This window comes from Lampetra planeri, chromosome 22, assembly GCF_965212315.1.
Source record: "Lampetra planeri chromosome 22, kcLamPlan1.2.h2, whole genome shotgun sequence".
Taxonomy (NCBI): Eukaryota; Metazoa; Chordata; class Hyperoartia; order Petromyzontiformes; family Petromyzontidae; genus Lampetra; species Lampetra planeri.
The window spans coordinates 6,207,146-6,232,113 of NC_136128.1; the positions used below are offsets into that span (position 1 = coordinate 6,207,146).

Here is a 24,968-nt window from a genome sequence, read left to right on the forward strand (position 1 = left end):
GCCGCAACGTGGAACCTACTTCGTATCCATGCGAAATCTTCTGGTGTCCCTAGATTTGATGCTAAGGCAGGATATCTTAATATCACTGAACCTGGTGGTCATCCCACTGTGCGAGCCGCTGTGAGCAGCGTGTAAACCAACAGTGTTGGTTTACCATTCGCGAGTGCGTGTGCGTGTTGGTGTCATATGCCCGTGTCATGGGGGTGAGTATGTTAGAGGTGCGCGCAGGTAGCAATGTGCACTTGTATAATTAGAACAAGGCAGTGTGTGCGAGCATGTGAAGGTTTGTGTGCGATAGTGTGTGTGTGTATGCACACAGGAGACCGTGTTAGTGTATGTAAAGAAGGAATTCAGAAAACAGAGGGGGAGATTAATTAGCAAGGCATGACAAACAGAGCAGAGCACGCAAATAACCGATCAATCGCTCAGAGGATACAGGAGGAAAGGAGATGAGTGCGATACATGATCCAAATTCGTTATTGGGTTGGGCCACATGGTATTTTTTATGTAAACATTATTGTCATTGACCCTCCACCACCCGGCAAGATTGTCATGCTTACAAATATCGTTGTTTATACGTAGCCAATGTTACGATGACATTATGCCCGAAACAGATCCACAACGGTGGCTTGATAGACTATTCATGACGGAATTTAACATCAACGGTTGATTCACCTGAAAATCGAGTGAGCGGCAGTTAACACTTAAAAAATGCCTTTATTAACCGAACATATCACTACTGAGCTTCAATACTTTATTTTCACGATGTTTGGTAAATATCATTATCGAGTGGTTGGCATGTGTGAGAAAACCGAAGTACACAGATGTCTGCACAAACATATAACATAATCCAGTGCTGTACTGCCACCTCACAACCCCAGCTTAGAGTCCGGGGTGATCGCATCAAGGAGCATAAACCGTCACGCGAACTCCGGTCATCCTCGCAACATCGGCTTTTGGCTGCCCATCGAACAAAGATGGTCGCCGCATCGCGCGCATTCAGATGCGCTTCTGCGGCCGTCTGGAACGCTCTTCCTTCCGATATTAGGAAGCCACTGGAGCTATGCACTTTTAAATCTAGATAGAAAATTATTATTTTTAGAACGGCTTTTTATGTATAGTTTGTTGTCCTTCCCCCGCACCTCTCGTTAACACGGTTGACTACGTACGGTGCGAAAGAAGTTCAACATACACACATACATAGGGTTGGCCTGGCACCAGAGATTTCAGATGTTGTGTTCCAGAGTGACAGCAAGGCTCTGAGCTGGGGTCACTGGACTGTCAACAAAAAATACATGACTGCACGTGGGTGTTTGTGGCATTGAATCTGGAGCCAGGTAGAGATAGCTGGAGCAGCCAAGTGGAGCTGCTCTGCAGGGACTCTGAAGCTATAACAGAGGCTGCTGGAGCCATGCTGGAACTGGGGCAGTGTGTCTCCCTCGGTTCCAGAGTCAGCCTGGTGCGAGCCTGGAGCTGGCCTGGAGCTGCAGCTGAGCTACAGGAGCTGCTCCACAATAGGAGCCGGCAAAGCCAGAGCACTGCCAATCCCTCCTGAAAGCGGCGGATATTCAGAGGCTCATGCCATTCACGAGTGCCTGGCATGTGGAAGAAACTCGGAAATATCTAGAGATGTTGGCAATGTTATCCGATGGAGCCTACAAGTTCTCCGTTTTAATATTCGCTCACGTAATAATTTACAATTAACTGTAAAAAAAAGAATGCTCCTTATTAAAATAACTGAGGAGCAGGGAGGGGGGGGGTATTGGCACAGGACTGAGCACACACACTTTGCGATGAGAACCCGGTAACCTGAGTTCGATTCCAGGCCATAGCCAACACCAGCGGCGAGTGATCATCTGAATTGATCCTGGGCAGCCTCCTTTGCGAACCCCCAATGGTCAGGTAAGACCAAAACAAACCCCAATGACCCACGTGGCATGGCCAGGCTGTCATCCAGCAGTCAAACGAGACAGGGTTGTGAATGAATGAGAACCAAATACAGAGTAATGTAAAATAACATTCAAATTAACTGCACGGTTGATACCGACTGGAGTTTGCGAACAACGTAGCCTTTTACTGAGCAGGTAGATTTTATGTCATAATAAAATAATCGTGTACGGACCTTTGTCAATCCACTGCTGGATGATATAGTTTCGTCCCCCATGTTTGGCCATGTGGGTCGTTTGATCCGTGCTTCACCACACAGGTCGGTGTGGTGAGGTACGATCAAAGACAAAGATATAGCCTTAACAGACTGTAGGGGCAAGTGCTGTTAGCGAGCATCTGATGAAGGCCGGCACGGCACACGACGGGGTGGGTGGGCATCACCATGCCCGACTGCCTTTGTCTCCCTAGCGGCGATGTTTACACAAAGCAACCAGGTACTCATTTGAGGCTGAGTCGACCCAGGGAAGGCCCAGGACCGGTTCAGATAAATCGTCACTGGTGTTGGCCATGAGTGGGAATCGAACTCGGGTCACTGGGTTTGTATCACAGTGCTCTAGCTGCTACCCTAACGCTCCCATGTTTATAGATTCATGAGTTCAAATCATGGTCAAGGTTAACCTACTGTAGCCCTAAGATCCCTCCTTGGTTGATAAATTGAAACCTAGCAAGAATGTTTTTTTATTTCCCAATATAATACAAATGTGTTTTTTTAATAAGAAAAAAAAACTCCCGCATGTGTCTCTGAGCCATCAAATTATACTAATTGTGCATGAGTTGGGTTGAAAATGCCAAGTCTCATGGAATCTATGATTGCATGCTCCAATTATAACATTACATAGGATGGCAGTATAGCCCATGCTATTGTCTACGCAAAGCAATGATAATGAGGCTATGCATGTGGCGAGGTCAACTGACAATACGGTAAGCTATCAAAAATGTAATCTCTTTTAAGAGTGATTTTTTATTTAAATGTTGCCATGCACGCACATGTGTACACAACCTACACGAGTTTGTATAATATTGCATTAAATGCCAGTGTAGCTGTCCAGGAGGTGTACAGTAGTTGTATTGCATTGAGAGAAATGGGACATCCAACCTGGCACACAACATCGACAGTTTTGGCAGCAATTATGGATTCTATACACGCAAAACTGGAAGGAATCCAACACAATTATGTTACTGTTCAGCCACTGGTTGCCCAACATTTAACCCAACAGTGGCTTTTGTTTGGAAACAAAGACATCCCAGCGAGAGCTATAATTGGATATATTTATGACAAGCAATTTAGAATTGTGGACCAATGAGATGAATATTGAAGCTGAGAGGGCAACAGGAGTAAAGAGAACGAACTAAGACCAATAACCACGATGTGACGCCATCATCCACAAGGTTAATCTTGCAGCTTTCATTTCTCCTTTTCCTTCAAAAATATTTAAACTAATCTGTAACCATAATTGATAATGAAATAAAGTTATCATATTTGCACCTGTTTTTGACAAGCTACGGATTACGTAACATTGTGTTAATCATGACAATTTCAATCCACCACCAAATAAGAAATTTACGACACCAATTTGAATAGAAATCGATGCGTTACATTTTCAAGCTCTGTGCTCAGTAAGCCTTCAAATTCAAATTAAAACGTCAGGGTTAAATGAATAAATGGTCCCTTACAGCTGTCGCTCACAATGTCTGCACCTTGCATTAACATTGAATGGCAATTAATGGCATGCAAATGCACATATGCTCTGTAGATTTAAACGCATTCCAAATAGTGTCGAGCAATCGACATTTTTTCGTGCGTTACGCTAAAAGTAAATATTTCAAAGCGTATCACTCATAATGTGAAAAATATATAGACATATTCTTTGATTGACACAGGCAATCACACACACATATGAATGGTAATATGTGCTTGGTGAGAAAAATGTTCATGCAGACTCGATGCTGCCTTTAGAAAATGGATTTCTAAATCATTACGAAATGGGTAAAATTCTGCAAAGAATCCATCCTATTTTCTGATGGTCCACCATTTAGTCCTATGAATCTTCGTTTTCCACCCACAAAAAATAGCGTATATTCGAATAATAATTTGGCGTGTTTACTCAGGATAGCCTCAATACGTTACAATATTAATTTTTAGGAAGGTATTGTGTAAGGATATACAGTCATCTCCACAATAGGGAGCGCTTTGCATGCTGAACAAAACTACTCAGAATAAAAAAAAACAGAGAAAGATCCCCCATAAAGGCTTAACAGACTGTTGGGGCAAGTGTTGTTAGTGAGCACCTATGAAGGCCGGCATGGCATACAATGGGGTAGGTGGCCAGCACCATGCCCGGTCGCCTTTGTCTCCCTAGTTGCGATGTTTACACACCGCAATAAGGACTCATTTGAGTCGACCTGGGGGAGGCCCAGGACCGGTTCAGATCATCATTAGTGGTGTTGGTCTTGAGCGGGAATGGAACTCAGTTATCCGGGTTTCGTAGCGCAGTTGCCATAACCGCTACACTACCAAGTACTCAGAGAAAACCTATATGTATACACACACACAAAGGGATACTTTCCCAAAACTCAGTACAGGTGGGTTCACCTACCCTAAATGCTGTACCCTCACCTCTTGCCCATGCAAGTTTCACAAATCTCTGCATGGGCCACCAACCCTTCTGTGCAAAGCTCTGGATGACAGGCATGCACGACCACTTCTAGCCGAGTATAAACGTATATCCCAAAGCATGTTTGAATTTAATTTTAATTTCAATTGGTAATCCCATATTGATTATACAAAGTACGTTGTGGGTTTACTCTCCAACACACCGGTGTGCTGAAGTAGTGACTAATTGGCACGTTTTGGTTTACGTGACAAACATTACGAATTGGCTGCGTCGGGTGGTGGCGAGTTTAATGACATTTATATTTACCGTGATCTAACCCTACTACTGCTACGTGTTAAACTGCACGAGAAACAGTCCGTGTGGTCAATCGCGTGGCTCCGAGGCGCGAGCCACGTCACAGCTCTTTAGGGGTGCATCTGCGTGCTTCGTAAATTATTCATCGCAGGCGGCGATGACGCACGACGCATTGCCACGGTGGTGCCATCGGCAAAATTGCCTGGAGTATCATCCGCAATTATTACATTTGCCCGCTTGAGCGGGTCGTCTGGCCGATTTAAATAAACGAGCAGCATGGATCTCGATGGAGATTATCTCTGCATTCGTGGTAATAATTGTTACATCTTCACTTGAAGTGAACAGGAGTGACAGTGAGTTGTCACTGGGGTTGCCTTCATTTCAAGGATCCACGGGCTCAGCAGGATGCTTGCAATGGTCACGAATTTGAAAGGAATGTTGAAGAGAAGCACATTGGAAAATATCAGCAATAAAGGGAGCGCAGAGAAAGCAATCAGAGACTTCAGACCGGCCAGACAGAAAAAGGCGTGGTCAGGAATGTAATCGACTTTTCTGAAATGTTTTGGTATAAATAAAAAAAAGCAAGCATTGGAAATGTGTCTATTTAAGGCCACCCCACAGAGACGATCGCCCTCTCTGTACCTGTGTTACTCTCTCTATGTATCTTGGTGATATCTGTCTGCTTATATGTCTGTCTATAGTTTTCTGGTTAGATTTTTTGTTGCTATTTCATTTATACCTGATGATGATTGCTTGTGTTGCAATCGAAACATCGTATGCTATTATTTCATTTATTATTTTATCTTTATACGTGACTTTACCGAAAGAACCAAAGAATAATTCCTGCAGTCACGAAAGCTCCGAAATTAAGATTGGAATTGTGTTTCATCTGAAACATATCTAGTTATTAATGGGAGCCAGTAAGTGGTTTTGATAAACCATTTTGAAAAGATCAATGACTGGCCCTGGTTAGTGCAATGGGATAACAGATGCTCCCAAAAATATGTATTTTAGGGGTAATTTTAAGGACCATAAATTCGGTGAGTTATTAAATGGCTAATTTTCTGACAAAGATTATTAGAGAGCTCTAGGTATCGCTATTAAGCTCTCAAATGAGATCACGGGTTACACGGGAAAGCTACATTACAAACGGCGATAAATTATTCCGTTTCTTGACTGCCTTTTATTTTTTCCACATCATAACAATGAAGCATTCTGAATCGCTGCAATAAAACATTGTTGCTTCCTCTGAAAGAGCAACAGGAAAACGAGGATTGAACTCATGTGGCCTCTGGGCGTTGTATAATTTTAAGGAGTGAGACATTTACTGTGTGGGCAGAGAAGGTTTAAAATACAGTACATCTGCTGCTTCTCACACAGTGCATCGATTTAACAAAATAAGACAATGACACCTACTTTCTTGACGAAGTCCTCAATATTCATCCGTGAAATGCATTTTGTTTCAGATTTTAAATGTTGCTCAACTTTGAACCATTTTCGTTTGCAATGGTTAGAAGAGGTTTGCACAACACAACATATAAGCATACACTGGAGCCTTTCAAAGAAGGCACCTGTAAAATGTAGGATTTTTTTTTTTAAACACAATTCTGCCCCACAAGATCATCGTGAACGCCAATAACGGTGTCCAGCTTCTTGGCTCACCTTTTTGCATCTCCAGTGGTCTCCATGCTTGGCACGAGATTATCTGTGTCCTCTGTAGGGGTTGGGATGAAGTCCAACTCGTTCCACTGGCCGACCGTGCTGTCGAGCGCAAAGTACTTGAGTTCCAGCGTGACCGTGGCCTGGATACGCGGGAGTAGAGAGGCTACACGGTTAATGTCAGCCCTGCAATCACTTTTTTTTCTGGCACGTGTTGGGCATTGGGCTACCGGTTGCCGAATGAAAACATTGTAAGTTTTCACACTCATTACACACAAAGTGCCTGCCACAATCTTCTTGGTTCTTTCGGTAAAGTCACGTAGAAGGGAAATAATAAAATAATAAAAATAAAACAATAAAAAAAGCAAAATTGTATTATTTTATTATTTTATTATGCTTTATTTTTATTATTTTATTTTTTCCCTTCTACGTGACTTTACCGAAAAAGAATAAAAATAAAACATAATAAAATAATTTTTTATTATTATTTTATTATATTATTATTTTATTAAGCTTTATTTTTATTATTTTATTATTTCCCTTCTACGTGACTTTACAGAAAGAACCAAGAAGATGAATCCCTGCAGTCACGAAAGCTTTAAATCCAAATATGCCTGCCACAAATTAACCACGACACCTTGTTGATCTCGTCAAGGAGCATAGACCATCACGCGAACTCCGGTTAATCCTCGCAGCGGCTTTTGGCCATCGAACAAAGACGGTCACTGCATGGCGCACACTGTTCCTTCTGATATGAGAAAGCCACTGGAGCTATGGACTTTTAAATCTAGATTGAAAACGCAGCTCTTCAGAACTGCCTTTTGTGTTCAGTTTGTTGTCTTTCTCCGACACCTCCGATTTGCATGGTTGGTTACGTACGGTGCAAAAGAAGTGAACCATTTACACCATGGCAGTTGATAGATAGGTAGAATGGATACGTAGAATGCAGCCAGATAGGTAGTAGTTCTATCAGGCCAAGTTTACCAGTTTATTTAAAATTATTGAGACTCAGTTTGCACTGCTGTGGTGTATTATGGATAAACTCAGAACACCGTTGTGGATTTTCAAAAGAAAAAAAGTTTTAGTCCATTAGCCTATTGGCTTTCCAGACCAAAGTTATCAAGCAGCATTTGTTTAAGGACGACATTTTATATGTGGCTATACAGCATGCAATTCTATATGTCACCATGAAATGAAAGGAGACGTTGTTCATTGAATATATTGTTCTATTCTAGATTTGAAGCTTTCGTGACTGCAATGATTCATACTCTTTGTTTTTTTCGGTAAAGTCACGTAGGTAAAAAAAATATATTGTTCTACACAATTGTGGCTAATATACTGACAAACGCAAGCCTGCTATGACACATACTAATTTATAGCTCTGTTAATTCACTTTTGCATGTTCTCCCGGTGGTCGTGTGGATTTTTCTCTGGGTCTTCCAGTTTTTCCCTCCGTATTTAGAGATATTCGTTTGGAGTGTTTGGCTGGTATAAATTTCCACATGATAAGCCACTTCATTGAGCTATCATTTGTGGCCTGGTCGCTTCTGAAAAAGCTCAGTGGGCCTTACCTTGTTACATTAAAATAGTTTCTATATTTTTTTAAAGACACATTTTACATGAATATGAATAATCATACAGCATTACGACATTATTTTCTATGGGGTTATTATTTTTAACACGTGTTAAAAGGCTCCCACTGGGCATTAATAACAGTGATATTGCAGTTATTGTTTTGACTATACAACCTTTGAAAAACATGGATAATTACAAACTTAAACAAAAAAGCTATGCATCCATACATACAATATACCATATTTTAATTCAATAAAAATATTTATGTAGAAATGTGTATTGTCCATCATTGCTGTTGTTGCTTGTCAGAGAAGGATAAAATAAATCTAAAATTACTTTACACTTCACAAGGATACAAATTTAAAGTTAATTTATAAATAACTATCTAAGTAAATTTCGCATAGTTACAGCAAAGGCGAGGAAATGGTGAATTTGTGGATACATTTATTTGCATTCAAAAACACAATGTAACATAGAGTAAGTCTAATGCTTGCAAAAACAGCTTGCAGAACACTCACAATTGAAGTCAGGGTATTTTTAAATCCTTTATATTAAGTTCACTTGCTTGCTTGCTTGCGCGCTTGCGACCGTGCAAATCTTTCGGTCGTTTTTTAACCCACTTCCCGTGATCCAATCGAGCTGACATTTTGCACACAGACTCGTTGTGCGTGACAATTTATTTTCGTGAAAAAATGTTTCCAAAATTTTCCACTGTTTAGGAAAAATTCTTTTTTCATATTTAATTTAAAATACCAATGCGATAAAAATGAAACTCTTACTCAAGAAAAACAGAAATGAATAATAAAATAAAACCGACGCCACGCATATAAAGGATTTATAGTGAAAAACTTTGTTTTTACGGGTTAATTTTTTATCCATCAACATTTTTTGAAGTATATCATTACATCCACAGACAAACAAAGAAGATACGCTGTTCCATAGCAAAGTAGCGTGTTTCATTCACCCAGGACAACTGCTCGTCAGCACCAGCCCCGTCGCTTAGAAGAAGCAGGAATCATCAAAGATTCACGTTCGAACATTCCACGGAGTTGCCTTCTCTGGGTGAACAGGAGGTCCTGTGCATGTTTAACTGCCAGGGAATTTTTCGATTTAAAGCTTTCGTGACTGCAGGGATTCATCTTCTTGGTTCTTTCCGTGAAGTCACGTAGAAGGGAAATAATAAAATAATAAAAATTAAACATGATAAAATAATTCTCACGACGTTTCGGCCACAACGCAAGCAGCCGTCCTCAGGTGAAGAACAGGTCTGTCGGAAAGATAGTCATTCAGACGCTGTCTTTCCGACAGACCTGTTCTTCACCTGAGGACGGCTGCTTGCGTTGTGGCCGAAACGTCGTGAGAATTATTTTATCATGTTTAATTTTTATTATTTTATTATTTCCCTTCTACGTGACTTTACCGAAAGAACCAAGAAGATGTCAGGGAATTCACCGTCAATCACCTACTGCTTAGCCACCATCAAACAAACAATGCAGCCCGTGACACGCGCAATTATGTCCAAATTCATTGATAATCATTACACGGACAACGCACTTCCGGCATTAAGTGAATTGTGAATAAAATATTCATGCCCTTCTGTTATGGTATTACACATCATGTGTTCAACTGCCGGTCAAAAATCTATATTCATTCCGTGGCTTTGTGCCCCATCTCCCCCCACTTTGTTGGATGTAGTATGTACAAATGCAATCAATGAAGCTTTAATCATTAATTATCAAGAAATTACAATCATACCATTTCATGAGTCGTGCGTATACACATAAATATGATTCCATTTGAACCCAGTTGCTCGGCAGACTCAGGAAGAACGTTGTTAATAATGCAAGCACTGCCATGAAAATGCTCTATGCAGGAATGCACCGCACAGTACCTTGTAGGCTCTAAAGCCGTGCTTAACACGTAGGCTTTCACGACCAATATCGTCCATAAGAGGTTTTTTGGGTTAGATCGCGTAAATATATAAATGTGTCATTAAAACCCGGCACCAGCCGACACAGCCAACTAGTAAGTGTTGTCATGTAAACAGAACGTGCCAATTCGTCACTAGTACAGCACACCAGTGTGTTGGAGAGCCAAGCCACAACATTTACAATCTGAGTACGACGTTTCGCCAATAATTACAACTAGCTTCATCAGGCGACAGACAGATTTGTGCTGTGCGAGTGACGAATTGGCAGGTTCTGGTTACGTGACAACCCTTACTAGTTGGCGGTGTCGGGTGTTGGTGGGTTGAATGACCCATTCATATATTTAGGGAGGCTTCTCTTTTAATTTACAAAATCCCAAGTGAGATGATAAAATATATAAAGACAAGATGTATAGATGTAGCAAGATGTAAATAAAAACAGAGATTAACAGAAATGAAAAAAAATATATATATACAAATGAGAGAAATGAATTGGCTGTTTAACGTTAAGTCTTCCGTTATTATTATCAGGATTTAAATCTGAGCTCATTTTTAACGCACCTACATTTTTTGATTGAACTGATTTCCTTGGGCCCTTAGGCTTGTCCTTGGTTTGCTTGTTTCTAGTGCCACCACTGCATCCTGGTTCAAGACCTTCCTCATCCGCTGAGGCTGCACCACTCGGACGGAAATCCACACTCGTTCTTCTCTGGATAGACTGAGCGCTTCCAAAAAAACGTGGAGTTTTTTTTTTCTGTTTAGAACTATCATTTGTGGTGAGCACCCACCAACATTAAAACATTGTAAAAATGTGTACACACTGCATTTAATACTACTACTTCACAGTCTATTGTTTATCCACTGATGGATGAAGACCCACCAAAGCTATGTATTAGTGATCATGGCTATATTTTACCATACTTTACCATGCTGGCCAGTGCAGGTTGACAAAGCGAAGAAACCCGGGGCCAATTCAGTTATCTATTGCCAATGATGTGAGCCATGGCAGGGAATCGAACCTTTACCAGAGGTTCATCACACAGCATGCCAAACCACAATGCCACCCACTCCCTCACAGCATAATCGGTGCCTCACATTTCGCTGCGATGAACACGTACCACTATTTGGTACAGGCTCTTGACATGTTGTTGCATTCAGGCCCGAGTATAAATCCGAATTGCATTATTATAATTGTGGTCATTGTAACCGGTTTGGCGCTGCCAGCGCGCTCATGTGTTCACCACGGTGGTGGCGGCGGCGGTGGTGGAGGTAATCGCACCGGCGCATTCACCGTTGAGCGGGCGCGAGTACAGCCGCCCTGTCGCGGTGCCGATGGCTCCTGTCTGCGCTCACCATGATCGAGGCGTTGTTGTCGTCGAGGAGCGTGTCCGTCAGCTCCAGCTGTCCCCGCTCCACCAGCAGCTGCAGCACCATGCGGAAGGTCCCCACCAGCCTGGCGTGGCACAGAAAGAGCAAAAACAGATTCCGCATTTAGCCGCAATGGCGGACGGGGTGCACAACTGCAGTGAGTATCGACTGAAATCGGAACATCTCACTCACGAATAGTGTGATTAGCATCACACGTGCCCCGATCAACACGGGCGGAGATTGCGGGAGGGGGGGGGGCACAGGGGGGCAATGCCCCCCCCCCCCCTGAACTAGGCACCTTCATAAATTGATTTTCAGTAGTTTAATATTTTAATTTAAAATAAATAAATTACATGCATCCGTGATTTCTAACGTGAGGGACAAAGCGAACTGTTCCCCCCCCCCGCAAATATAGACGTCAATCTCTGCCTTTGTCGACCACCTTTGTCTCCCCATCACCGAGTTGTCATTTTATAGCAACGTGGACTTCGAGGCCCAGGCCAGGGTGGGATAGTGATCGCCACTGCTGTTGTGTATGGGTCGTGAGCTGAACCGAGGGTGCCGCAATCCCATGATGTGCTTTAACTGCCGTCACTGTTATCACTCGCACAGAGCAGGCTGCAAGAGTGCGGGTGTGGGATGCGACGGCATCGAGGGAGAGTGCAAGAAATACTCTTAAGGAGGTTTTACAACGCGACAATAATTCTGAAGTGAGTATCCACAGTCAAGTTAGAACTGTCGTGTCTTCGGTTTGAATTTTACATTGAATTCAGTCAGCGGGATGCATGGCTTGTGAAGGGTGTTCCAGACAGTGGGGACATACGAAAATATAGTGACCTCCCATTTAGGAAAAGATAATAATTCTGGGGAGATAAAGAGATGAGTCGAGAGAGCACTGTTGAAGATTCGAGCACAGCAATGAGAGTAGAGGAAGATGAGAAAGGAAATGTAAGCAGGGACAAGCGCCTGGAGCGACTTTGGCGAGGATGATAGAATGGTGGGTGCCAAGAGAGATGAGCGATAAATAATAGGTTTTGCGTGATCTCATTGGAAGAAAATTCAACCACAAATCCATGAAAAATCACATAAATCATATCACACCAGCGCAAGTTCACGCATGCACAAAGTGATACTGTATGTACGCAAGGCCTTTTTAAAATTCCCAAAGTTGTGGAAGATTAAAACATCTAAATCTTATTTTCGCCAATCCTTCCTGTCACTTGGCATTCCCCAATTTCAGCATCGGCCCAGGTTTTATTCCCAGCCAAACATTTTTCAGGCTGGCATTGTGAAACTCTTTACGAGTCCCCACTCTTCAAATGTTAATCGTCACCAGCGCAAAAAGGCATCGTTATAATTTCTACAAAACCTTATCAGCAAGGAGAGCCGTTGAGGCCAATCAGTTGAGGTCACTCTGTTACATCTTGGAGTGAGGGGGGGGGTCACAGCAGGAGCAAGGAGGTTTTCTGGCAAGTATAAATTTCAATCAATGATAACAGCGAGTGCGATTCACAGAGCCAAACGTGGGCACATGCCACCGCATTTGTATTCCGGGAAACGAATGCCAAATAACCTACCCGCGACAGCAATAAGCTCGCGCCACCAGCAAATAACCGAGCACTCTCCGACTTTAATTTTCCCTGGGATGAATTATGCTGTGGTATTTCAATACGGCAATGTCATTAAGCTCAGGAGGAGGCCAGGATTCACCCAGTCCGCACGCACTCACAGCCGAATGACAACGAAACGGACAAAAAAGAATGCTACCGGTTAATATTCATCTCATGTGAAATATCAACCAGTGCTCACAGGAAAGAGTAGTCTAAACTTCACCTGGTTGATGAGGATTCCACCGTCCATAGATTTTAAGGTCAATCACTAAAGTTTCCCCATTTTCCGCTCCTAAACCTTCACCGGCAACAAGCGTTGCTGTGCTTATCTTAAAGACATTCGTTGATAAAAACAAAAAAAATAATTTTGATGATGGCAGAGCATTGCAGACTGGCACACACATGCCCAGAGGGGACACAGCTACAGTGATAACATTGTCCTTAAAACTGTTGGAATTATTTTTTATAACGGAAATAAATCCCACCCGTGGTGGAGCTATGTTGCATTAACACCTGGGTAACCTGGGTAACATGGACAAGGTGCTGTGCAATGTTGTCGGTTTGGTTTTCTTCGGACTGTTCATGAGAACATTTCATGAGGCAACAAAAGAGATGCGCTTGAGAGTGTGGCGCGCAGTAAATTCCCTCCCACGCACCCGTGATTGTGACCTCACATGCACAAGCAGACTCACAGGCGTGCTCAGGAGGTCACATATCACCTCGCTATTAGGGAAGCAGTGAGCAGCTGCCATGCGCATGTGCGTGTGTGTGTGCTGAGTGGACTTGCCGCTGACTGGTACCAGCGGTGTCAAGATCGGCCTCTGTGGAGGAGGCTCGTGAAGGACGCTACTGGGCAGCTGGAGGCAGTCGCCCTCCAATAACAACAGAGGGCGGAGGAGCGACGCTCACAACAACGAGCGGAGCGCAGGGTGGCTAAAGCACAGCAAGTTGGTACAGTAGGGGGCACAGGTGGTGCATCAGCCAGTCATCTCGGTCATCTCAGTCAGTCGACCCATGGCACCTGGGTCTGCCCCGTGACCTCTTGCCAACGGACGTTCAACACTTCACGTGGCCTCAAGGTGCACATGGCCTGGCACAAGCTTCTTGGTGACGTCACCGCCACTTAGTGGCGAAGGGCGGTTGTTGTTGTGCGTGTGCAAGCATGTGCATGCGTCACTGAGCATAGGACGTCGTTACACGGCAGTGGGGATTCGCCGCTGAACATCTGCACGCAATAAACCATCGGTGCAACCGGTGTCGGTCCAAAGGACGCACGGTTGAGGCATTTATGTGGGTATGTGGGTATACTTGGGCTGTTTTTATATATAGTATAAATTGATTATCTTTCATTTAATTTTATTTTTATTTTCTTGTTTTATTTAATTTAAATTTATGAATGATGCCCTGACTGGTGAGCATTTTAAATTTCGTTGTACTGGTGACAATGACAATAAACGATCTATCTATCTATTTGGAACTTCATTGTCAAAATTCACCCCCAATTATTGTGATATTTCACAGATGAACAAAGTGAAGGTGATTTCCTGCTCAATGAGCATCGAGGTGGCACTTCATCTCTCATATTCTTAGGTTTTTAAGGTAAAGTCACGTAGGTAAAGAAATACTAAAAGTAATAATAGAAATAAAATAAAATAATAAATCACGACGTTTCGGAGGCAACAAAAGTCTCCATCATCAGGTGGGACCGTCACAGCTATATTTGCTGTATCAAAGGACTTCATCTCTTCATCTCTCGTTTTACAGCCCCAAGTCAGTGGTGAAAATTCCAACTTTCTATTGTGGGATGCGTGTCCATCCATAACACAACCTCTGTTGACTTCTCTACGAAGTGGTTGTACATTTTATATATGGGACGAGTCAACCCCCAGCCAGGTGTTGAACTCGCAAGCATCCCGGTTGCGAGCCGCTCACTCTACCGCAGAGACGTCCGGCCACAATCCTGAACACGGTCGAAACGCTTCAGAGTTAACGACAGCATTCCCTCGTTAATCACCAGGGATACGTTCCAGAGATACTCGTGAGTAGAACATTTCGCGGATAATGATATTTAATGAATTACCTTAAATAAATACGTAAATAATCTATGAAATAGATGAAAATTATCATAACACAGCAATAACAAATGGATATTTAAAAAACTAAGTAAATAAAAAGAATTAATAAAGTATTTAATCATTTCGATTTAAAGCTTTCGTGACTGCAGTGATTATTTTATTATGTTTTATTTTGTTATTATATTTTTTCCATTATTATTTCCATTCTACGTGACTTTACCGAAAGAACCAAGAAGATATTTAATCATTGTTGATAAATGAACTTAGGTTAATCTCCTCTCTCGAGAAACGGTGCCTTAACGCGGCGAGAGAGTTTGTGTACGTCTGAGAAGCTGATCGCTATACCGTCGAGAGCCTAGTGCTCTCAGAAGGGTCACCCAAGGCGGGAAGACTTCAGTGGAGACGTCAGACAAAACCCGTTTCGAAAGGTCCCCACATGACCTTTTCAAATAAATGGTGATCCAAGAAAGCAACGGGAAACTACTTGGATTATTGCTCCCTTGAAAACTTCAATGATGACAAGCAAAATCAACAAAGGCCCTGAGTATCGGCGTCCTTTAAATAGGACAGGGGTGCTAAGAATCTCCGAGCTTGTGTCAAAGAACCCTTTCAAAGTAGCAACTTGGAACGTTAGAAGTTTACTTCAAGCAGGAAAACTAGCCAATGTCATACAAGAAATGGATCGACTTAAAATCAACATAATCGGTCTAAGCGAAACTAAATGGCCTGGAACAAAAAAGTTTATATCGAGCGAACACCACATCTTCTGCTCCGGAGGAGAAGAAAACACCAAACAAACATACGGTGTCGCCTTTATAGTACACAAGAAATTAGCTAATAAAGTCAACAACTTTACCCCCAGTATCAGAACGAATAGCACTACTACAATTAGCAGGCAACAAAGTCAACGTGAACATTCTACAGGTTTATGCTCCAACAGCAGATAAACAAGATCATGAAATCGAATCGTTCTATGAGCAACTAACCAACACGCTGAAGCCGCTGAAGAAGCAAGACATCACTATAATCCTCGGCGATTTCAATGCCAAGGTTGGCCACGGTCGAATGCAGAACATTGTCGGAGAACACGGACTAGGAACAAGGAATGAACGAGGCGACAGACTGGTTCAATTCTGCCAAGAAGAACGTTTCAGTATTGCTAACACGTGGTTCCAATTACCACCTCGACGACTGTACACGTGGACCTCGCCGCAAGACTCCGACCACAACATCGTCAGGAACCAAATCGATTATATCCTAATTAACATCAGGTTTAAGTCCAGTGTGATTACAGCAAAAACCTACCCTGGAGCCGATATATCGTCAGATCATAACCCAGTAACAGCTACAATAAGACTCAAATTGCGATCAATACAATGTACAAAGACGAGACGAGCAGACCTGGAGAAACTGAAGAACAGCGCCGATAAAAGACAAGTACAGCAACATCTCAACGATAGCATCCGCTCAATAACAACAGAAACAGCAGATGTTCAGGGGTACTGGCGCTCGTTCAAACAATGCATCAAAGAAACAACAGAAGTCATGCTGGGACATCAGCCACCGAAAAAGAAACAACGATGGATGACACATTGTATTCTCGATCTAATGAGCCAACGAAGAATGTACAAAAACAACAACTTGGAGAAGTACAAACAAATGCAACAGAAGATCAGAGAAGCAATCCGACAGGCAAAAGAAAAGTGGATGGAAGAACAATGCGCCGAGATTGAAGAACTAATTAAAAAACATGACAATTTTACTCTGCACAAGAAGCTCAAAGAAGCTGGTAACATCTACAGACCAGCCCCAACAGCTACCTTGTATGCGGACAACAACCAACCAATCCTAAATAAACAAGAAAAAATGGACACCTGGACAAACTATATACACAAGCTCTATGGCGCCATGAGAACACCTGCAGAAAAAGACCAACAGATGTCGAAAGACGCTCTACACATTTTAACATCAGAAGTAGAACAATGAATCAAAACAGCTAAGTCAGGCAAAGCGTGCGGGCCCGACACAATCCATGTAGAATTGCTCAAACTATTAGACAGTAACAACATACGACAACTGACTAATTGGTACAATCAAATATACAATGGCAATACAATTCCATCCGACTGGCTACAATCCATCTTTGTGGCCATACCAAAGAAAGCAACAAGCCGGAAATGCGAGGACTACAGACTGATAAGCTTGATGAGCCGCGTGCTGAAAGTCTTCCTGAAGGTGATCCAACAGCGCATACGCTCCACATGCGAAAATGCATTGAAGAACACACAGTTTGGCTTCTGCAAAGGACTAGGCACAAGAGAAGCAATCTTCTGTCTACAGATACTACTACAGCGATGCTACGAACATCAGAAAGAAGTGTACATCTGCTTCATAGATTACGAGAAAGCCTTTGACTCAGTCGACCACGACCGACTAGCAGCTTTATTAAAACAACTGGGACTAGATAAAAACGACATCAACTTCATCATTGCTCTTTATTGGAAGCAAACAGCCCAACTCCGATATGACAACGAATTGACAGACCCAACACCAATACAAAAAGGTGTACGACAAGGCTGCCCACTTTCACCCAGTCTTTTCAACATCTACTCGGAGCAGATTTTTGATCGAACACTAGCAGATAAAAACATTGGTATTAAAGTCAATGGACAATACATCAACAACATCAGGTATGCCGACGACACTGCACTGCTGGCCGATTCGGAACAAGACCTACAACAAATCTTGGACGAGGTTGCCACAGAGAGTCAAATATGGGGCTTACGAATTAATAAAAAGAAAACAAAGGTTATGAAGGTCAGCCGAACTACAAGCGAAATAACAATCAAGCTTGGTAGCGAAAAATTGGAACAAGTACACCGATTTAAATACCTTGGTGTAATCATTGACGATCAGTTGAACCATGAAGTCGAAATCAAGAGCAGAATTGAACAAGCAAGGCAAGCATTTATTAAATGGAAAACACTCCTTGCAGACCGCAACTTGAGTACATCACTGAAACTGCGCACACTGAAATGCTACATCTGGTCAATTTTGCTGTACGGAGTTGAGACGTGGACACTGACAATAACAGCAACAAAAAGGCTCGAAGCTTTCGAGATGTGGCTGTATCGAAGAATGCTGAAAATCCCATGGACAGCCAAAACCACCAATACACAAGTTCTGCAAGATATGGGCACTGACAGGCAACTGCTGAAGACCATCATGAGCAGGAAGTGTTACTACCTAGGCCACATTGCCCGAAACGACCACAAATACCAGCTATTAAAGCTAATTCTGGAAGGAAAAATCGAAGGGAAAAAACGACCAGGACGGCCAAAAACGACATGGCTCAGTAACATCAAAACATGGCTACAATTAACAACAGCAGCACAAACTCTACACGCCGTGCTAGACCGGGACCAATATCATCGTGAAGTCGCACACGCCGTTAGGCAGCACTAAAGAAGAAGAAGGTTAATCTCATCACGTTGTTGCATCATATTCTCTCTCATCACTTGTTTTCTCTCTCTGTCTCTCTCGATGCAGCCATGCAGAGTTGCAGATGCGATTTGCGGAAAGCCAAAATCGCGGAAAGCAAGTTCGTTAATAAGTAGGGAATAGCGTATAGCCCAGCCCGAGCAGAACCGCCAAAGTAAAGTGAAGCTATATAGTCTTGTAATTCCAGAGGGAGGAAAAATACAAACTTTACTTATTGCCATTGCCTGCCTTGCCACACACAGACATAGGGTGCACACACTGGTTGGTACATGCATACTAATGACAAGTACACAACAATCCAATTTGGAATGGTTTTAGGATTACGAAAGGTGTAATAGATATAAGATAAAAAAAAACGTAGATATACCCTCTAAACATACGTACCTATCGTGCTAGAAACTATTATGGCTGGTATAGCACAAGGTAATGATACAATTTAGATTTGTACAGCATCTAAACATGACCAATCTCAAGACACTCTACGGATAGAGTAGCATTTATTTATTTATTTATTCAGAGGGACACCGTCAGTCATTGTCAGTGGATACAAAGGAAAGTCCTTGAGCCTGGGCTTGAACGGTGGACAAGGAGTGGACAACAAGGATTGGCGGTTGGAAGCGAGTATCAGAGCATGAGAGCAGCCGAGATGAATGGGCGATCTCCCACTGAGCGAATGTTGACCGGGGACTTTGATAGGAAACTTTGATCGCTAGAGCGGAGGGGGCGCGTGGAGGGGAGCAGAGAGAGAGAGATAGAGGGCTGAGGCCACAGAGATTCTTGAAGATGGGCAAGTGCAATCGCCATATTGATGTCGGATTGGATTGGGAGCCACTGGAGGTACTGGAGTACTGGAACATTAGGGACATGTGATACTTCTGTTCTGTCAAGTTAAACTAGCGGACTAGAGGACACCCAAGCTAGGTTCACAAAACAACGACCACTGATCCTGTTCATGGACAGGAAGAGAACCAGGGTCGTTCCAATCATGGGGGCATGGTGCTCACTGGATATGCAATGGTTCATCCCCACTCGGAATCATATGTAGAACTTATTTTGCACCATATGTAGCTATCCGTGCTAATCGGAGGTGTGAGTCGATGAATTGTCAAGATTTGGCATCATTATTTAAATAAAAAAACTATTAGATTTGTATTTTTTGTCCTGTCTCATTTGCATCGTCTATCTTGTATGTCGTCCTTTTTGTTGTACGAGCATATATTTACGCGAGCTTATCATTTGAAGATAATTTTCAATAAAATAAAAATCACAGACACACAATTCAATGCAGCCATCAATCATAAGACTTTACGTTCATCAAATAATCACTGAAACATTCTAGGACGAGTGATAACTGCGAAGCAACTGCTCACCATGGTGACTGGCATACGTACATCCGCTAATCCCTACCCGACAGCGTATATGGGTCAGTGTGTGAGTACTCGAGCAGGACGTACAGTTCTCAAAAGCTCTCCAGTGCCTTTGGGGAATAGCCATTGTGATGGATAAATACATCATTAATCGGGAGTATTATGCATCATTAATGCATATTTCCATCACAGCAGCTATGCTAAATTAGTTCAACGGAATGCTAAAAGCAAAGGGGGTCTTGCATTTTTAAATAAGATCTCAATAAAATATAGTCTGATCATTAATACTGCATTGGTCCCTGTCCGCTGCAATGAGGGTAACTCGGGTGTCCCTTCCATAAGTTAAATGTCAAAGATGTCTTACCTTCTCACTTCACAAATTGATATATCGGTAGTATGTGTCACATACATGCTTTTGATTGAGAAAATATTTGGGCAGTAAAATAAATGCAAGATTCAGTGAGTTATTTATACTGTGAATACTAATTTCTTATGATTTTGATAATTTCTGCATATTATCCGTTAATAATTCAATAATTAACATATATTGCATCAAATAAATGTCTGTCTTCGAAGTGTGTTGAACATCTTTCGAACTGTATGTAGCCAACCGTGCTAAATCTGGAGTAGTGCACGATTCCATTGAAAATCTGAAATGGTTTGTGATATCTCCACCATCTTACCAGTTACTTTAATACACTGGGCTACTTGCTATTGATATGCCTGTGTTTCTTGGTAATACAAATAACAGCCCAGGTCCAAGTGCGGCTTTCCGGGTTGGGTCTGCGTGTCGAACATTCTTCTCGCAAGTTCGCGCCACGCACTACTACCGGGCGATCTTTAGTTAGTTGTAGCGCAGCAGTGAGTGGCGAAAACTCGGGACAGGAAATGCTGAGCACGAAGCGAAAGCCGAAAATCCACGCACGGATTGCACACACGACCGCAAACACTTTGGCGCTAAACGGACGAGGCGTTTGGGAAATTGGGGTCGGCGATTGACCGGCATTATTGTATTTGTCATCCAACCTGAGAAACCTCTTGTCATGTGCTCATTCCAGGCTGAGTTGACCTGCATGCTCGATTGAGGGCAATCTGGATAAGGCACAGTGGTTACGGATAAATACGATTAGACATGGCTATTGCAATGCCATGCTAGGTCACCTGCCACTCTGCCAGCCCCTACCATTAGAGCCAGCCGAAAGAGGGTGGCATTCATTGATTCGTAATGCTAATGCTCAGTGTGCGTGGCTGAAATTTCCATTGCAGTCACTATCCATTGCTCAGCTCCTAGCATACGCTCCTTCAGTTGAGGGTTGAACCATCCTGACAACAGTTTTGTTTTGACTGCTCATGTCATTGCAGCTGGTTATTTCCAGCTATTTGCTCGGTCAAGTAAAGCATTTATTATCAATCAGCAGGACATACAAGGGCAAAGAAAAAACGAGGTCAAACGAACATCAAACGTGGTCATCTTTCTTTTCGTTTTCCCCAAGGGAACCAATTTTCGATAAATCAACGAACATTCCGTCACACTCGTTAATAGCGGGGCGCGAAACCCACGACGGTTCGTGTGTGCCCATCGATGAGGCTCGATAGAGCGCAAAATGTGAGATGCAAATGCGCACCGACATGCGCGAGCCACCAACTACTATCGCGTAAAAACCAAAAACTAAAAACAACAGTGGAATTTAAGCTTTGAGAGCCCACAACTTGTGTGAGCGAGTGTTTTGGCAATTCACTGAGCATTTGTGTTCACGACATTAAAGCAGGGTAATGTGCATTGTAATTAAGAGGCAATAACATGTCGTCGCCAGTGTTAAATTACGCCGACATTAATTAACCTTTCAACCTAATCTTAATTTACTCCGAGTTGGTGATAAATATGTATTATTAACATACATTTAGCCTGCACTTTCCTCATGATTACTTCTGCCATTGCTTTCATATATATTTTTTAGAAGGATGATCTTCATGAACAGACTGATTACCGTGTGCAAGGAGCTGACAATAATTAGAATTTGAGAATTCAATATTTGTTATTTATTTTTCTATTTAGTACTTTATTTGATTAGTACTCCGATTTTTATTGTATTTGTTTATTTATTTATTTTATATTAGATTTTTTTGTTTATTGGTTTGTACTTTATTACAATGTGTACATTATTTTATTTATACTATAATTTTAATTGTATTTGTTTATTTTTTTTTAGTTTATTGGTTTGTACTCTAGTACAATGTGTACTTTATTTTATTTGTACTTCAATTTTTATTGCATTTGTTTATTTTTATATTTGTTATTTTTGCATTTTATATTTTGTTATTTTAGTTTATTGGTTTGTACTTTAGTACAATGTGCACTTTATTTTATTTGTACTTCAATTTTTATTGTATTTTTTTTAGTTTATTGGTTTTTACTTTAGTACAATGTGCACTTTATTTTATTCGTACCTAAAAATTTTATTGTATTTGTTTATTTTTTTAGTTTTTTTTTAGTTTATTGGTTTGTACTTTAGTACAATGTGTACTTTATTTTATTTGTTTTGCTTTTGTCATTTTGGGGGCTCGGGCCTGCACTCTTGCAAATGAGACTTCATCCTGTTCTCTCCTGGTTTAAACAAATTAAACTTTAAACTTTAATTTGCCTTATTAGCGATGCAAACTTTGAGTATAAATGATACAAAAAATGTCATTTCCCCCATGAATGTTATCCCGATTGTGCTATTGGCATCATGGCATGAGACGATCCATCCTTCCAGACACAGCACCTCACAGATTAACGGAGAAGGATCATACTGTCAATTACTTCTATTTAGATAATTTAATTACCGTCCATTCCAGGTGTGTATAAGAGTGTGAACTCAATAATAATTGTTTTCAAATAATTTAACAAATGCACTTTTTATTTTTTAAACAAGATAGCTTCACTTATTAGTGGCAATGCATGGGGGACAAACTCTGTGGATGCTATTATCTGCAGGGGTATCCGCGACTTTACTCTGCCTATCTGTGGAAGAAACAATAGTGTGGTTCAATTGAAGATAATAGGTTGAATTTGAAGATAGTAGGTTGAATTTGCTGATGGCCTCCTCTTATCCATAAAGAAACATAGTCGATTCACAATAACACCCAAAACCATGGAAAATTGTGGAAAGGGAACAATAGTTATGCAGATGAATGGATCTATTCAAGTATCATTTTGATCGCACGGTTAAGAGGAGCTGCGAGTAACACTCCCACAGATAAGTGGAGGTCCGCTGTCATTTATTATTTTAAAGGCAAATCATTGCAGATCACATCATGGGGAACTAAACATTTACTTAAATTAAAAGAAAAAACATTATTCAAATGCTTTAATCATATTCCATTTGACATTCTAAATTTAGATATACTGGAATGTAACGATTGACAGGGGGACTCAATGGCGAGATAGAGAGGGAAGGCTGAATCGCAGTGATGTAAGACAGTTCACAATCCCAAAAGCCAGGGATAATTGCTGGCAAAACAACAATCACATCTCCAGGGAATACACTAATAAGGGCAGCACTTTTATTTACTGCATAGGGCCCCTCTCTTTATTCCAGCAATGATAAAACATCTACTAGGAATGCGACATTGACACTGAATTGCTACAAGAGAGAGAGAGCTCACCGTTCAACGTTTCCTAATGCTGCAAATGATTAAAATGTTTTATTCATTGTCCCTCCAAAGCAGAGTCCATATTTTCCAATAGTTGCAAATTTAATTAGGTCCACTACACAAGTGGTATTTGATTCAATTAATTTAATTCAGGAATTGAAGATTAGTAATGAAGGTCCATGAACACAGTTGTGAAGAGAGGCCCTGAAGCCTGGATGGAATATATGTAAAACAGCCAGCAATAAAGTGCAAGATTCAGGACAATGTTGAACGTTAACCGATACAAAACTGGCATAATCAGTAAAACGCTATATAATCAGTGTGTGAGCATTAGTAATTGTGGCAACAAGACAACAAAAAAGACAGGTATTTTTAGAACCAATGTTAGGTTTGTAATAAGAATTGTCTGTTTTTTTTTAAACATGGGCAGATATCGTTGCAGTGAATGGCACGCATCTGTGTTTAAAATTGTTGAATCTGTGCAGACCCCATTCTGTGTTACGTTATCAGGTTAAACACTAGCTTCAGGCTCTCTCTCTCTTTCTCTTGATTAATGTGACATTCTAGGTCCAGCCAACTTTCTGCAACACGATATACGAGGACATTATACACGTATGGGCATGGTGTAATGTGTCTCACAGGCATATGAACGTAGTTTGGAAGAAATCTAAAACAACAAATGACCAAAGCTCTGTGGCTAAAAGCCATTTTTCTCACTCCACGTTATCCCATTTTTAAATCCTTTATATTAAGTTCGCTTGCTTGCTTGCGTGCTTGCGTGCTTGCGTGCTTGCGTGCTTGCTTGCTTGCTTATGACCGTGCAAATCTTTCGGTCGTTTTTTAACACACTTCCCGTGATCCAATCGAGCTGACATTTTGCACACAGACTCGTTGTGCGAGACAATTAATGTTCGTGAAAAAAAAAATGTCAAAAATTTGACACTTTTTAGGCAAAAAAAAATATTTTACATTTATTCAAATAGAACTCATTCCTGGCTTTGGCTGAACGTCACAGTGTAGGAGCCCAGAGCGTAACCCCTCCACAGGCCGTGGCGGAGTAGCGCAGTTGGTAGCGCCCTCGCTTCCCATGCCAAAGGTCGCGGGATCGATCCCCGCGTCCTCCACAGGCGAATATATTTTTAAATCCTTTATATTAAGTTCGCTTGCTTGCTTAGGACCGTGCAAATCTTTCGCTCGTTTTTTAACCCACTTCCAATCGAGCTGACATTTTCCACACATACTCGTTGTGTGTGACAATTAATTTTCGTGAAAATTTTTTTCCAAAATTTTACACTGTTTAGGGAAAACAAATTAAATATTGAATTACCAATTGCTTAATACTGGCAGACAATCATCTGACCCATAGGTGGCAGCCATCTCAAGCCAGAGGACGA

General features: G+C 41.7%; 1 protein-coding gene across 2 annotated transcripts in view; it reads right to left on the minus strand.

Moving 5' to 3' along the window:
- LOC144724947 (otoferlin-like) overlaps positions 1-24,968 on the minus strand; it is a 171,643-nt gene that overhangs the window by 87,102 nt on the left and 59,573 nt on the right. For both annotated transcript variants that reach the window (XM_078604283.1, XM_078604282.1), the window contains exons 4-5: positions 11,371-11,470; positions 6,519-6,658 (exon numbers count right to left, since the gene is read on the minus strand). In XM_078604283.1, the coding sequence (XP_078460409.1) occupies positions 6,519-6,658; positions 11,371-11,470 (240 nt within the window). The remainder of the gene's footprint in view (positions 1-6,518; positions 6,659-11,370; positions 11,471-24,968) is intronic.